This window comes from Schistocerca gregaria, chromosome 2 (genome assembly GCF_023897955.1).
Source record: "Schistocerca gregaria isolate iqSchGreg1 chromosome 2, iqSchGreg1.2, whole genome shotgun sequence".
In the NCBI taxonomy this organism is placed as follows: domain Eukaryota; kingdom Metazoa; phylum Arthropoda; class Insecta; order Orthoptera; family Acrididae; genus Schistocerca; species Schistocerca gregaria.
This window is the reverse complement of record NC_064921.1, coordinates 760,336,689-760,353,165: the sequence shown is the minus strand read 5'-3', so window position 1 is coordinate 760,353,165 and position 16,477 is coordinate 760,336,689. Positions and strand designations below refer to the sequence as shown.

At 41.0% G+C, this 16,477-nt stretch overlaps 1 protein-coding gene across 9 annotated transcripts in view; it reads right to left on the bottom strand.

The window, feature by feature from the left end:
• The window catches only part of LOC126334965 (uncharacterized), a 289,683-nt gene that overhangs the window by 92,514 nt on the left and 180,692 nt on the right, over window positions 1-16,477 (bottom strand). For all 9 annotated transcript variants that reach the window (XM_049997738.1, XM_049997741.1, XM_049997739.1 and 6 more), the window contains one exon: window positions 11,683-11,874. In XM_049997738.1, coding sequence (XP_049853695.1) covers window positions 11,683-11,874 — 192 coding nt within the window. The remainder of the gene's footprint in view (window positions 1-11,682; window positions 11,875-16,477) is intronic.

The window sequence follows — 16,477 nt, the reverse complement described above, 5'->3', positions numbered from 1 at the left end:
TGTGATCCCTTGATGCCTCAGAACATGTCCTACCAACCCGTCCCTTCTTCTCGTCAAGTTGGGCCACAAACTCCTCTTCTCCCCAATTCTATTCAATACTTCCTCATTAGTTATGTGATCTAATCATCTTATCTTCAGCATTCTCCTGTAGCACCACATTTCAAAAGCTTCTATTCTCTTCTTGTCCAAACTATTTATCGTCCATGTTTCACTTCCATACATGGCTACACTCCATACAAATACTTTCAGAAACGACTTCCTGACACTTAAATCTATACTCAATGTTAACAAATTTCTCTTCTTCAGAAACGCTTTCCTTGCCGTTGCCAGTCTAGATTTTATATCCTCTCTACTTCGACCATCATCAGTTATTTTGCTCCCCAAATAGCAAAACTCCTTTACTGCTTTAATTGTCACATTTCCTAATCTAATTCCCTCAGCATCACCCGACTTAATTCGACTATATTCCATTATCCTCGTTTTGCTTTTCTTGATGTTCATCTTATATCCTCCTATCAAGACACTGTCCAATCCATTCAACTGCTCTTCCAAGTCCTTTACTGTCTCTGACAGAATTACAATGTCGTCGGCGAACCTCAACGTTTTTATTTCTGCTCCATGGACTTTAATACCTACACCGAATTTTTCTTTTGTTTCCTTTACTGCTTGCTCAATATACAGATTGAATAACATCGGGGAGAAGCTACAACCCTGTCTCACTCCCTTCCCAACCACTGCTTCCCTTTCATGCCCCTCGACTCTTATAACTGCCAACTGGTTACTGGACAAATTCATTAGTCTATATTAATTACTTCTCGGTGTTGCAATTTTTTTCTGCCAATGTATTACCGTGTTCATACTTAGGAGATACCCACATTACAGGAAATACTTTTATGTTGCAACAGTCTAAGAAAAGACTAAATTACATTTGAAAACATAGTACTATATTTACACAATTACTATTTTCGTGTTACTTCAGAGTTCACAAAATAATATATAAATTATAATAAGAAAAATTTAAGAACTGGGAGGAGAGTTCCATCTTACTGATGATTATCTGCATGCATAAGTAACTTCACAGATTGTTTTATAGAGAATAAGGATGGGTGGGCTGCTCAACAACTTGCAATGCAGTGTGGTTAGTCAAAGAATGCAACCATCTCAAACAAGTGTATTACAACTAGTGACACAATGACATACTGAATGCCAAGTGATGATACAAAATGCAGACTTGTTAGTCGAATAGATATACGGTAACTATGTAAACCAGTGACATTGATCACAGGCTCTGAGTCACACAAGCACTCAGGTGTGGGCTGATCTTTCTATGAGGATGTCTCTCTCAAGGTATAGCACAGTTCACATGTCTTGCCAAATTCTTGGGCTTAAAGTATCCTGGGTAGGGTTCCTGCAGGCCCTACTGACATGCACAAGTTCCTGGAACAAAAGTTCTCTGGCCCAACAGAAAAATTACTAGTATTAGCTTACTGAGGGAGCTCAGGCAATGACTTCAGGCCATGTTATACGTTCAGCCATTTCTGCACCCTATCTTGCCACACAGTACGATTAACAGACAATAACATGGACTTTGGAAAAATAAGTGCCTCTATAATTTTTATTTGAGGATAATAAATTGAAGACCATGGACCTTGGAAAACCAAGTGCCTCTGTAATTTTTATTTATTTTGGGACAATAAACTGCAGAACACTAGGAACTGAAGATAGTTCAATGATGTTGGAACAGGAGTTACATGACATCAAATTGGATGTAGTAGGGTTATCAGTAGCGCAGTGGGAAAAAAAGGAGACTGAATAAATACTTGGTCATATGTTTTGGTATAGAGGAACAAAGCAAAGAGGACAATTAGATGTAATAATTATTCTAACAAGAAGATTAAATGCAGTATTATAAATGTGGAAGGAATTTCATATGGAATAGTAAGACTTATTTCAAAAGTCAAACAAAGACCTTTAGACATATGCACCAAAATGCACATAGGCCTATTTTGTTGGAAGATAGATCTCTAAGAAGAGTTACAGGGGCTGATTAACAACAGCAAATCCCACTATAAGACAATAATAGAGCACTTTACTGTAAACATAGAACAGAAACAAAAGAATAATTTGTCTCAATAAACTTTGGATATGGTACTAAATGTGACAGCACTTTTGTGGTGTGTGTGTGTGTGTGTGTGTGTGTGTGTGTGTGTGTGTGTGTGTGTGTGAAATGAGGTGAAGTGGGACATGTCATATTGGCAACAAGATATCCTACGTCTCTGCTCTTCATTAGCTGTCGAAAGATGTTAAGGCAGTTATTAAGTAGGAAGCACCCGACTTTTGGGAGGTGTTTTATGGTGTGTGCAGATTGCCGTTGTAACAATTTTGTGATATCTGTGAGGCAAGCCATGAACAGACACTTCTACCTGCTGACTTAGTCGTCTGCTCTGGGACACTGCAGATGTAGGGCATGTGAGAATGTGACCTCCATGATGTCAAAGAAATGCTTGAAAGAGAACACACAATATTGAAATATATTTGTACAAATATTATTGTCTTTACATACTCCGACAGACATACATTCTCTTTCCTGACTGGAATACATGCATCTAGAATTGTATGTTATAGCCAACACACCGAGTTCAAACTAACCTTGTGTGCTATTCCAGAAGATACATCAAACAACAGAAATCTCTTTCAGCAACTTTTAATGCTGAAGGAGAAGTAGTCTATTCAGAAATGTTGATCCAAAATTAAAGGGGCACTATTCAGCAGGACACTTTTAGTACAAGAAATACTGTGTTTGATAATTATATTGCAAGTACTTTGAAGAATTAACCTATGAAAATTCTACAGATTTTGAAAAAAAGCAGACTGGTATGGCAGTATGCCTGAGAACGAGCACCTGCTTGTGTGCTACTGTTGTGAGCACCTATGGAGATTGGTTGAAGCATGATGAAACCACAAGTAGGCAACAAGGTGTATTTCCACACCTCATCACAGAACAAGGGCGTCAGAGACTTGCTCACTATGTAAAGCAGGGTAGAAGGCAATCTGTGACAGATCTGATGACAGAGCACGATCCTGGTGCAGTTACAAGTGTTTCAAAGAACATGAAGATGGGGCTCTGCAGCACACAACCCCTGTGTGTTCCCATGTTGACCCAACAACAGCACCAAATATGACTGCATATCAACTGAAATTTGTCACCAGCTCACATGTATCATGTTTCTTGTTACACACCAGGTTGACGATCGTGTCCGGATATGTAATCATCCAGGTAAACAGCTGCTTGAAACATGCACTGCATCATGGATACACACTGGCTGGAGCAGTATGACCTATGGAGGACATTCTCCTGTGTTTCACTGCTATCTGTGATACTCAGTGAAGGCACCAAGACAGCTGCAAATAATGTGAATATGTGAATATTATTGCAGACATCCTATATCCCTTATGCTTCACGTCTTCCCGGACACAGATTTGCGGACCATTATACTGAACTCATACTGATGTCTTGACCATCAAATTTGTCTGATCTGAACCCGATGGCTCATAAACGTATTTCAGAAAGCAACACAGAAATTTCAAATAATCTTCAAATTTGTGCTACATTCATCCCAGTATCATCTAAAATAGAAGGTAGGTCTGTAGGTTAATTAGCCACTGCCATTACACTGCATATGAAACACAGTCAACTAAAATGCCATGCACTGAGATCTGTATGCTGCAAGCACCACATACTGGAGGGGGGATTGTTTCTCTGAAGTAAGAAGCCATGTATTATGGTACTGTGTCCTATATGCAGGTAAGTGAGAAGGATTTAATTTCGTCCATGTGGCTGGAAGGTGGTATACCAAGCCCACAGTGTTGGCATTACTAGTAGTAGCTTCTTTCATAACTCCCAGCCATTCTTCTTCCCATCTGAACATGTCTCTATACCTCAACAGCAAGATGATAGGATGTAGGCAGACAGAACACTGATCCACCTGACCATCATGACACACATCCTTGCTCTTGTATCTGCTACTACATTTCTCTGAACCCCAATGTGACCCGGTACCCAGCAGAATAACACCATCTTCCCTACCCTTTGTAGGCAGAGGAAGGTGTCCTGCATATCATTGACTTTGTCTGGCAGGCTCAAGCATTGCAAAGACTGACAGGAGCAGGTGAGGGATTTTGAGGTCCGAACACATCTCATGTGCTTCAGTGCCCTCAAGTTTGCATATAATTCTTGAGAAAGACATTAAATTCTTCAGGCAGCTAGATCATGGAGATATAAGAAAGGAAAAGTACAAAGCAGCAGAGAAGATCCTTTTACGTAGACCCAACTGCAAATACAGCTTTATTGTTGTGGTGTGCACTTTTTTTTTTTTTGACACACACACACACACACACACACACACACACACACACACACACACACACACACAATGAAAAAAATATGCGGGAGCACGTTCTCTCCTTACCTGATTAATTTAAAATTACTTTGATCCTCTTCAATAATTAGGGTAGCAGTCAGTACTAACCCTGTGCTTGAATTGGTAATGCCCACACAAAGTGTCTCCATACTCATACTAAATGCACAAATGGCTTTGTTGCTAGCTGACATTATGAGAAAATATCTTTCCCAGTAAGGTGAGTAACAGTTTGGTAAACTGGTGACAGCAGAACAGAAAATGCCTGATGCACCATGAAGAGTTGCCTCCTAACAGTAATTCGCAGCTCCCCACCCTCGGCATAGAGACTGGATGCAGGGCTGGTCCTGTAAGTATTTGTGACCAGTTTGATACCCTTACTGTGAAAAGTGTCAATTACACTGAAGTAAGTAGCTTTTGCTGATCCATACACTGTTCACCTATATTCTAGCCAGGATCTCATAATGTCTTTGTAAAACTGAAGGAGACGTGCTCTGTCTGGTTCCTAAGACTTGCCACTAAAGCACTTTGTAATCAACATTTTGTTGACGACGAGGTCATTAGAGAAACAGCACAAGCTTGGATTAGGGAAGAATGGGGAAGGAAATTAACTGTGCCCTTTCAAAGGAACCATGTGAGCATACACCTTATGCAATTTAGAGAAAAAAACCTGAATTGGATGGATGGACATGGACTTGAACACTGTCTCTGAAATAAAAGTTCAACTTATTCCCACTGCACCACACTGTAGTGCCTCGAGAATTTTGGAGTAAATTCCACCATCTCGAACACACATAAGTGTGGTAAAGTAAAACTTTGTCTACTGCCCCAAATAATGTGTGTACAGGATGGACGTGTATTGGACAGACGACCGGCACGCACAGGTAGTCACCGAATCCACCTAAGTAGTTACACGTCCTGCCCATGGAGTAAACACATCGTACTATGAGAGATATAAAACATTATTGGTGTGAACATTTGAAGGTTGTTGAAAGAAAAGAAGAGACTTTTATTGATTCATTCCCTCATTTACTGCCGTAAGGTTGGGACAGTTGTCTTGTTAAACTTGGAGAAATTTATAGACTGTATGTATCGAAAGATGATTGTAACGGCTTCTGTCACACCCGAAAGTGTCGGGCTTACGGAAAATGTTTACTGAATGAAAACTGTTATGTGTTAAGAAACATAGTGAGATTGAATTCAACATATTCTCGAGTGGAGCGGGTTATTTAAAAGTATAGAAAATTCCTCCAGAGTAGCATCTATTCTTCGGAGAAGAAGCTGCACAGAATAATGCAGAAGACTATCCTGAAAGAAGATCGGCGCAGTAACTTCAAGTAAGTTCAACAGTCAAGGGGGGGTGTGAGTCTTGCACACCAGTACCACACTGGTACCCTTAATCACCGGAACCGCCAGAACATGGCGACCAAAGTGAGCAGGACACAAAAAGGAGGAATTGTTTTAAAGAAGATCGGCATAAGAAAAAGTTGAGAGTTGCCATAGCACCACATAATAATGAGATGAAGAAAATGGTCTGCAAGATCCAATCAAGAAGATTTGGTTGTGGGGAGGAAACAATCCTCACACAGCCGATGCCAAAGCGGTAACCAGCCAAAGCCGACATACTCAACCGACGGCGAAACAGTAACCAGCCAACGCAGTCACAGAACACGCAATCATTGCTGGTTGCTGTTTGAATTGCCGACTTCGCACCCGCCAATGCCGACACCAACGTGTGACGCTACCGGTGCCTGTGCAGTTCACTGGTGCCATTTATAGGAGTAATAATAATAGCTCTAGTAATTTCAAAAGACACGAGACAAATTTGGCTAGAGTACAGCCAAAGCGGAATAGGAGTAATGGAAATTATCAGAAAGGACATCTACCTTCGAATGCAGGCCCAGTAACTACACAAGAATTTGTACCTGGCAATAATAGGGCTCAAAATGGAAACGTCATACCTAGGTTAGGTAACCAGTTGGTAATTACAAATAGTGAGGAAAACGTAGGGCCATCTGGACCCAGGGTCAGGGCCCAGGTCGTACAAATACATTAAGAGGCCTACTTCATAATGAGTATGATTCCTTTACGCATAATGTTCCAACAAAAGAATAGTTGCTACTAGAAGAACCGAGTGTTGTTGTTGTGGTCATCAATCCTCAGACTGGTCTGATGCAGCTCTCCATGCTACTCTATCCTGTGCAAGCTCCTTCATCTCCCAGTACCTATTGCAGCCTACATCCTTCTGAATCTGCTTAGTGTATCCATCTCTTGGTCTCCCTCTATGATTTTTACCCTCCACGCTGCCCTCCAATGCTAAATTTGTGATCCCTTGATGCCTCAGAACATGTCCTACTAACCGATACCTTCTTCTAGTCAAGTTGTGCCACAAACTTCTCTTCTCTCCAATCCTATTTAATACCTCTTCATTAGTTATGTGATCTACCCACCTAATCTTCAACATTCTTCTGTAGCACCACATTTCGAAAGCTTCTATTCTCTTCTTGTCCAAACTATTTATCGTCCATGTTTCACTTCCATACATGGCTACACTCCATACAAATACTTTCAGAAACGACTTCCTGACACTTGAATCTATATTCGATGTTAACAAATTGCTCTTCTTCACAAACGCTTTCCTTGCCATTGCCAGTCTACATTTTATATCCTCTCTACTTCGGCCATCATCAGTTATTTTGCTCCCCAAATAGGAAAACTCATTTACTATTTTAAGTGTCTCATTTCCTAATCTAATTCCCTCAGCATCACCCGACTTAATTCGACTACATTCCATGATCCTCGTTTTGCTTTTCTTGATGTTCATCTTACATCTTCCTTTCAAGACACTGTCCATTCCATTCAACTGCTCTTCAAAGTCCTTTGCCGTCTCTGACAGAAATACCATGTCATCGGCGAACCTCAAAGTTTTTATTTCTTTTCCATGGATTTTAATACCTACTCCAAATTTTTCTTTAGTTTCTTTTACTGCTTGCTCAATATACAGATTGAATAACCTTGGGGAGAGGCTACAACCCTGTCTCACTACCTTCCCAACCACTGCTTCCCTTTCATGCCCCTCGACTCTTACAACTGCCATCTGGTTCCTGTACAAATTGTTATTAGCCTTTCGCTCCCTGTATTTTACCCCTGCCACCTTTAGAATTTAGAAGAGAGTATTCCAGTCAACATTGTCAAAATCTTTCTCTAAGTCTACAAATGCTAGAAACATAGGTTTGCCTTTCCTTAATCTTTCTTCTAAGATAACTTGTAAGGTCAGTATTGCCTCACGTGTTCCAATATTTCTACGGAATCCAAACTGACCTTACCCGATGTCGGCTTCTACCAGTTTTTCCATTTGTCTGTAAAGAATTTGTGTTAGTATTTTGCAGCTGTGACTTATTAAACTGATAGTTCGGCAATTTTCACATCTGTCAACACCTGCTTTCTTTGGGATTGGAATTATTATATTCTTCTTGAAGTCTGAGGGTATTTCGCCTGTCTCATACATTTTCCTCACCAGATGGTAGAGTTTTTTCAGGACTGGCTCTCCCAAGGCCGTCAATAGTTCTAATGGAATGTTATCTACTCTGGGGGCCTTGTTTCGACTCAGGTCTTTCAGTGCTCTGTCAAACTCTTCACACAGTATCGTATCTCCCATTTCATCTTCATCTACATCCTCTTCCATTTTCATAATATTGTCCTCAAGTACATCACCCTTGTATAGACCCTCTATATACTCCTTCCACCTTTCTGCTTTCCCTTCTTTGCTTAGAACTGGGTTTCCATCTGAGCTCTTGATATTCATGCAAGTGGCTCTCTTTTCTCCAAAGGTCTCTTTAATTTTCCTGTAGGCAGTATCTATTTTACCCCTAGTGAGATAAGCCTCTACACATCCTTACATTTTTCATCCAGCCATGCCTGCGAACCGAGTGTAGCCACAATTAATACACAACCGATTATAGAATGAGATTTTCACTCTGCAGCGGAGTGTGCGCTGATATGAAACTTCCTGGCAGATTAAAACTGTGTGCCCGACCGAGACTCGAACTCGGGACCTTTGCCTTTCGCGGGCAAGTGCTCTACCAACTGAGCTACCGAAGCACGACTCACGTCCGGTACTCACAGCTTTACTTCTGCCAGTATCCGTCTCCTACCTTCCAAACTTTTCAGAAGCTCTTCTGCGAAACTTGCAGAACTAGCACTCCTGAAAGAAAGGATATTGCGGAGACATGGCTTAGCCACAGCCTGGGGGATGTTTCCAGAATGAGATTTTCACTCTGCAGCGGAGTGTGCGCTGATATGAAACTTCCTGGCAGATTAAAACTGTGTGCCCGACGGAGAATCGAACTCGGGACCTTTGCCTTTCGCGGGCAAGTGCTCTACCAACTGAGCTACCGAAGCACGACTCACGTCCGGTACTCACAGCTTTACTTCTGCCAGTATCCGTCTCCTACCTTCCAAACTTTTCAGAAGCTCTTCTGCGAAACTTGCAGAACTAGCACTCCTGAAAGAAAGGATATTGCGGAGAAATGGCTTAGCCACAGCCTGGGGGATGTTTCCAGAATGAGATTTTCATATCAGCGCACACTCCGCTGCAGAGTGAAAATCTCATTCTGGAAACATCCCCCAGGCTGTGGCTAAGCCATGTCTCCGCAATATCCTTTCTTTCAGGAGTGCTAGTTCTGCAAGTTTCGCAGAAGAGCTTCTGAAAAGTTTGGAAGGTAGGAGACGGATACTGGCAGAAGTAAAGCTGTGAGTACCGGACGTGAGTCGTGCTTCGGTAGCTCAGTTGGTAGAGCACTTGCCCGCGAAAGGCAAAGGTCCCGAGTTCGAGTCTCGGTCGGGCACACAGTTTTAATCTGCCAGGAAGTTTCATATCAGCGCACACTCCGCTGCAGAGTGAAAATCTCATTCTGGAAACATCCCCCAGGCTGTGGCTAAGCCATGTCTCCGCAATATCCTTTCTTTCAGGAGTGCTAGTTCTGCAAGTTTCGCAGAAGAGCTTCTGAAAAGTTTGGAAGGTAGGAGACGGATACTGGCAGAAGTAAAGCTGTGAGTACCGGACGTGAGTCGTGCTTCGGTAGCTCAGTTGGTAGAGCACTTGCCCGCGAAAGGCAAAGGTCCCGAGTTCGAGTCTCGGTCGGGCACACAGTTTTAATCTGCCAGGAAGTTTCATATCAGCGCACACTCCGCTGCAGAGTGAAAATCTCATTCTGGAAACATCCCCCAGGCTGTGGCTAAGCCATGTCTCCGCAATATCCTTTCTTTCAGGAGTGCTAGTTCTGCAAGTTTCGCAGAAGAGCTTCTGAAAAGTTTGGAAGGTAGGAGACGGATACTGGCAGAAGTAAAGCTGTGAGTACCGGACGTGAGTCGTGCTTCGGTAGCTCAGTTGGTAGAGCACTTGCCCGCGAAAGGCAAAGGTCCCGAGTTCGAGTCTCGGTCGGGCACACAGTTTTAATCAACCGATTATAGTTGGAAAAGTACGAGATTCTGTAGTATACGTATTTAATGATTCTGGTAGTGAAGTGTCACTTATTTCTAGTGGATTTTTTAATATGTTAAGAAATAGCAATAACTTACCTGTATTACCAGTAACTGGAGAATAGATAATCAGTATAACCAGAACTAAAAGTAAGGTTGTTAAATACGAAACCCAAGCAAACTGTAACATCAGTGAGATTATGTTCTGGCAAATACTGCTGGTAGTAGAAAATATTAATAGGGAGGTGCTATTTGGCTTAGATTGGCTGTTGGAGTTTAATGTTATATTGAATTTTTAAGAGGGCTGCCTTTATTTCGGACTTGGGGGAGATAAATATTGTATTAAGTTTCTAGCAGATAGTTATGTTGATAAACAAACAACTGAACACCAGAGTTTACAATTAACCGTGACAGCTGAATTGTCACCACAGAGATGAACTGTAAGTCATGCATTACAATGAGCTGACATTCAAAATAAAGTAGATGAATCCCCAATATTAACCAACGACCAGAAAGCAGATTTAGCTGAAATTCTATTAGAATACGAGATGGTATTTTCGGATAGTCCATGTAGTATTAGTGACTATGTATTTAAGTTTAAGATCGAAGATGATACACCATTTTTGTGTAAACCCAATACCAGTGAGTTTAAAAAGGCAGTTAAGGAGTAAATCAATAAGGTGGTAGATAATAAAATAATATAATGCAGTGCCAGTGTAATAAATAATCCCTTAGTAGTTGTGAAACAAGCTACAGGCGGTGTGTGGCTCATACTGGACGCGCGCACCCTGAATAAACACATAGAAACCAAACGAGATAGACCTGTGAACATCGATGAGTTATTATCCAAATTCGAGAAAGCACAGTACTTTAGCTCGATGGACCTGACTGCTGGGTACTGGCAGATCCGTTTACATACAGATTCAAGGAAATCTACAACATTCCTTTTGATGGAAAAGCATATGATTCTAATGTGTCACCATTTGGGTTAAATATCTCGGTATCAGTGTTTATACGCGAGCTGACGAAGCAATAGGTAGAGAGGTATTAAAGGATTTAATTATATATGTAGATGAAATATTGATGATATCACCTACCTGGAATGAGCACTGCCTATCCTTGAAGAAAACTTTGAACAAATTTAAAGAAAAAGGTATTACAGTAAAATTGTCCAAGTCACACTTTGCAAGGCAAGAACTAAAATTTTTGGGACATATTATAGGTGTACGGTGGCGACAATAGAATCATTCCACAGTCAGCTTCAAATGCCAGGTCTCTAAATTTTCTCAACGGTGTTTCACAAAAAGATCATCATCTTCCCGCCAGGGATTCCTATTTGAATTCATGAAGCATCTTTGTAATACTCATGTGTTTATCAAACCTACTGGCAACAAATCGAGCAGCCGGCCTCTGTACTGCTGTGGTGCCTTCCTTTAATCTTTAACTAACCAACAGTTAGTTTTTACACATTATGAAATTATGTTACATGCAGTATCTCCACTTTCAATTACCAACATAAACTCCTACTGTATACATTGCATAACTAGTCAATGACACCACAAGAACGCAACAACTTTCATAGAGATGCAGTAAAAAGTGGTCCTGGTCATAAAAATGCAAGTACAGTTCCAGAACTGAAATTACTAAGTTAAATATTGCATCAATAATTTGATTAAAAATTTTTCAGTAGACAATGAAAGACCTGTTATGGGGAAAAAACACATATGTAAGAAAGATCACAATCAAATAATTTTCATAAATTCACTGTTTAAACTGTTCTTACCGTACTCTCATTATCCTCTCCAGGAAAAGTCCTGCTTCTTGATTTAAAGCGTCTCATTCTAAGCACTTCTTCCTTGTAGTGTGGAAGAAAAAGTGGTAACTGATCCACTGTTGGATCAAAAGGAGTAAGACTTGGGGGTAGCTGAAATCTACCGAATCTCTCCCTGAGCTTTTTAGTATGTTGCTCCAATTCCTGAAAAAGAGATTAAGGGCATAATCCACATCCTACAAATTTATATAGTCTTCCTGGTTTTTTTAATATAATAAAATTTCAAAATATTATTCCAAACTGTACTGCATCTTGATACAATCCCTGTACCAAAACGAAGACTGAAAATTAGAACGAGTAACATGTTCCATTGGAAAATTTCAAAATAAATTGTTTAACTTGACAAATACAGTTTCATACTTGGTCTTTCATAATCTCTGTTGGTGGTAAATCTCTAATCACTATATTAACAAAAATATGTCATGCTTGTGTGTAAGATACAATTTAAAAATCAGACCTGAGCCATTCACGAAGGAAGAAGAAAGGACAATGAATGAACAAAAAAAATGCTCAGGTAGAGATAGGAAAATCTTGCATAAATGACAGTCAAAAAAATTTGTGAAATAAGCAGTTTTTCCATAAAATGTTTCAAAATTTGGTTTTTAACATATTTCCTTGTAAAAATTATATAAATCTGAGGGCAGCAGTTTACTATTGATGTTAACTGGTAAATTTTGAAAATTGTAATTAAATTTTGACTTCTGTTCTCAAAGCTGACATTCACATATAATCTTAAAATGACACTTCTTTTTCTGAGTAAAGCATTATGGCTCTAGATATGATGTCAAATGAAAATACCCTACTTCCAAAAGCTTCATTCTGGAAATAGTTTTAGTTGCCAATGAAACATTTTCCTATACTTTTGTGCAACAAATCAGAACAAAAATTATTAATTTCTGATGTATCTATAACACAGTGTATCATTTAAACTGTATATTTTCATAGTACACTATTACAAATATGAAAACCACAAAGTCTGGTACACTGTCTTTGTAAACAGGTACCTAAATAAACGAGATGTCTGCTCTGTTTACCTCTACACTATGTGATCAGAAGTATCCGGACACCCCCAAAAACATACGTTTTCCATACTAGGTGCATTGTGCTACCACCTACTGCCAGCAACCTCAGTAGGCATTAGACATTGTGAAAGAGCAGAATGAGGTGCTCTGCAGAACTCACCGACTTCGAACATGGTCAGGTGATTGGGTGTCACGTGCAACACACGTGTGTATGCAAGATTTCCACATCCAAAACATCACTAGGTCCACTGTTCCTGATGTGATAGTAAAGTGGAAACGGGAAGGGACATGTACAGCACAAAAGCGTACAGGCCGACCTCGTCTGTTGACTGACAGAGATCGCCAACAGTTGGAGAGAGACACAATGTCTAACAGGCAGACAGCTCTCCAGACCATCTCTCAGGAATTCCAAACTGCATCAGGATCCACTGTAAGTACTACGACAGTTAGGCAGGAGGTGAGAAAACTTGGATTTCGTGGTAAAGCGGCTGCTCATAAGCCACACATCATGCTGGTAAATGCCAAATGACACCTTGCTTGGTGTAAGGAGCGTAAACATTGGACGACTGAACAGTGGAAAAATGTTGTGTGGAGTGACGAATCACAGTACACAATGTAGCAATCCTATGGCAGAATGTGGGTATGGCAAATACCCTGTGAATGTCATCTGCCAGCATGTGTAGTGCCAATACTAAAATTCAGAGATGGTGGTGTTATGGTGTGGTCATGTTTTTCATGGAGGAGGCTGGTACATCTTGTTGTTTTGCATGGCACTATCACAGCACAGGCCTACACTGATGTTTTAAGCACATTCTTGCTTCCCACTGTTGAAGAGCAATACGGTGAAGGCAATTACATCTTTCAACACGATCAAGCACCTGTTCATAATGCACGGCCTGGGGCAGAGTGCTTGCACGACAATAACAACTGGCCTGCACAGTCCTGACCTAAATCCTTTAGAACACCTATGGAGTGTTTTGGTATGTCAACTTCATTCCAGGCCTCACCAACCAACATTGATACCTCTCCTCAGTGCAACATTGTGTGAAGAATGGGTGCCATTCCCCAAGTAACCTTTCAGCACCTGACTGAACGTATGCCTGTGAGAGTGGAAGCTGTCATCATTTTCAGCCAGGTGACCGGATACTTTTGATCACATAATGTATAAGCCAACAACAGCATAGAATATTTGATGACAGGTAAATATGACTGTCATAACATATGATAGAGGGACAAATTTAAATCAGGCTGCACAAATACTACATAGCTTCTTACAGAATCACATGTGTTGGAGGAGACGTTAATGCTGATTTTGTGTCAGACAATACTGACCAAGGAGATATATGAGAACTGATTTCCAGCTTTAGATTATTTTCCACAGTCAACTTCCACATGAGATTTGAAGGGTAAAGTAAACATATATTGACAACATGTTTTCAGGCTGAACAACATATAATGATTTAGATGTAAAACTGACGGCCAATGGTTTATTTGACCATAATGGTCAAATGTTAATGATAAAATATACTGACCAGTTCAGTACAAAACATGTAAGAAAAGTACTGTACTGCAGTATTGCACAATCATAAACAATAATTCAGCCACAATATTTAGAGAAAAACTTGCTGAATATACCTTGTCATTACAAAATATTGTACTGACAAGACAAAAACCCATGTGAAAGAAAAAGTAAAGTACTTATAAATTATATATTTAACATGTAGTCTCAAACAAACACACACACACACACACACACACACACACACACACACAGACAGACACAAATTGTTTCTTTGTTTAGGTATCATATTGGCACAAAATAGTGAACAAAGCTGTACATAAATTTACTGTACGTGTACATGAAACACATCCCTGTCTGTAAGTTAGTGGTTCCATCAAAACTCACCATGCCTTAGTGACATGGTGAGAACTGAACTCTAATGGGACACTACGCGACATACACAACACATTATTATGAAAAAGTTTTGTGCATGTGCAGCTGTGTGTATGGGCATGTCTTGGGTATGGTGACACTAAGAAAGTTTTGTGTGCATCTGAAAAACAGCATTCAAACAAGTCAAGGCACAGCAAACACAGTGGGTAACATCACAAATGGCTGTATTACTGGCAGAATACATCCCAATCACAATCAAAACTAGGTGGGCTGCAAGCTGTATGTCACTGGTAGCGCTATTTCGAGACTGCAGATAGTATCCCATAAGAAAGGACACGTTTAATAGCAAGATGGGCAAGGTTGACCAAACACTGCAACCCAGCACCCAGATTTATTAATCAACTGTCATTTTTCCTTAAGTGCTCAAAGACATACAACCAACGCAGCACCCATCATTGGTAGAGTCGTCACGACAGCCTCTGGGTCACACAGTTGTCAGCCTTCATGTTGTCAGATTTGAGGGGGCGATCTCGTGCAAACAGAAACCCAAGCAGTGCAGTCCCGTCATCCAAACAGACTGTGTGTCAAGATAAATGTTGTGTCTTGCTTACTGTGAGTAGAGCCGATAACCATACGACAGTGCCTTCTTTACAGAAAAGCCACAGTTTAACTTGGAGAATGATTCTTCCTGGGTGCTCACGTAGTTTCCAGGGAAATACTGCATGTCTTCTAATATTGAGAATGAGACCAATATAGTGCTGATAGAGATCCCCATTCGGGCGGCATCAAGCTGGGAATACATACACCACCACATATGCTTCCCAGGGGTTCTCTGTTGTCAAAAATCTATAGTGATGCCATTCTGCTACAGTGTGTGTGTGTGTGTGTGTGTGTGTGTGTGTGCACGCCTTTTTCAAAGTGCACATGGATCTTGGATTTGAGTGATGGATCACAAAGCCCCACCGAGCAGGGCTGGCCTGGTGAGGCATGTGCACTCAACTCCAAATTGAGGACACCACACTTCTTGAGCGGCCAGATCACATTTTGAATTTGAATCTTACAGAACATGCAAGAGACATTTTAGGTAAAAGAAACATAGCCCCAACACTGCCACTACTGATCTGACATACAGTATGCCATCAATGAAGGGGTGTACACAATAAGTGCTATCCTGATACCGTGCTCAGTTTCCCAATATACTTTATATTAATATCAGTGTGCAAAGTCACCTTTTAAGTAAACAACTCTATTGCCATTTTGATATTGTTTCATGGCTCTTGGCCATTTCTCAAATTGTGGACATGAATGTAGTTATTTTGGAGCAAAATTTTGCTACAGCATTTTTATAAGAAACTAGCTGAGTACCCAGTGTTGCCTCAGTATACTTTATTCCCAGTTCCACTAGCCCATCTCCTCCTTCACCCTCTTTTGTGTCCATCTCCTCTGCCCTCCCTCTGTCCACCTCCTTCTCCCTCCCCTCTCTGTCCACCTTTTCCACTCTCCACTGTCTATCTCCTCTTCTCCTCCCGTCCCTCTCTCTGTCTATCTGCTCCTACCCCCTCCACCCACCATCCTCGGAGTCCATTTCCTACTGCCCCTCCGTACCCTCCTCCCCTATCTCAATGACCATCTCATCTTCCCTTTCTCTGTTTTATTTCCTCCTCCCATGTCTTTTGCCATCTCCTACACCTCCAACCCCTCTCAATTCATCTCCTCCAACCCCCACCCCCTCTCTGTCCATCACCTTCTCTGTCCTTCCTCTGTCCATCTGCTTCTCCCCCTTACTATTCAACTTCTCTGCTTGCCTCTCTCTGCCCCCCCCCCCCCCCCC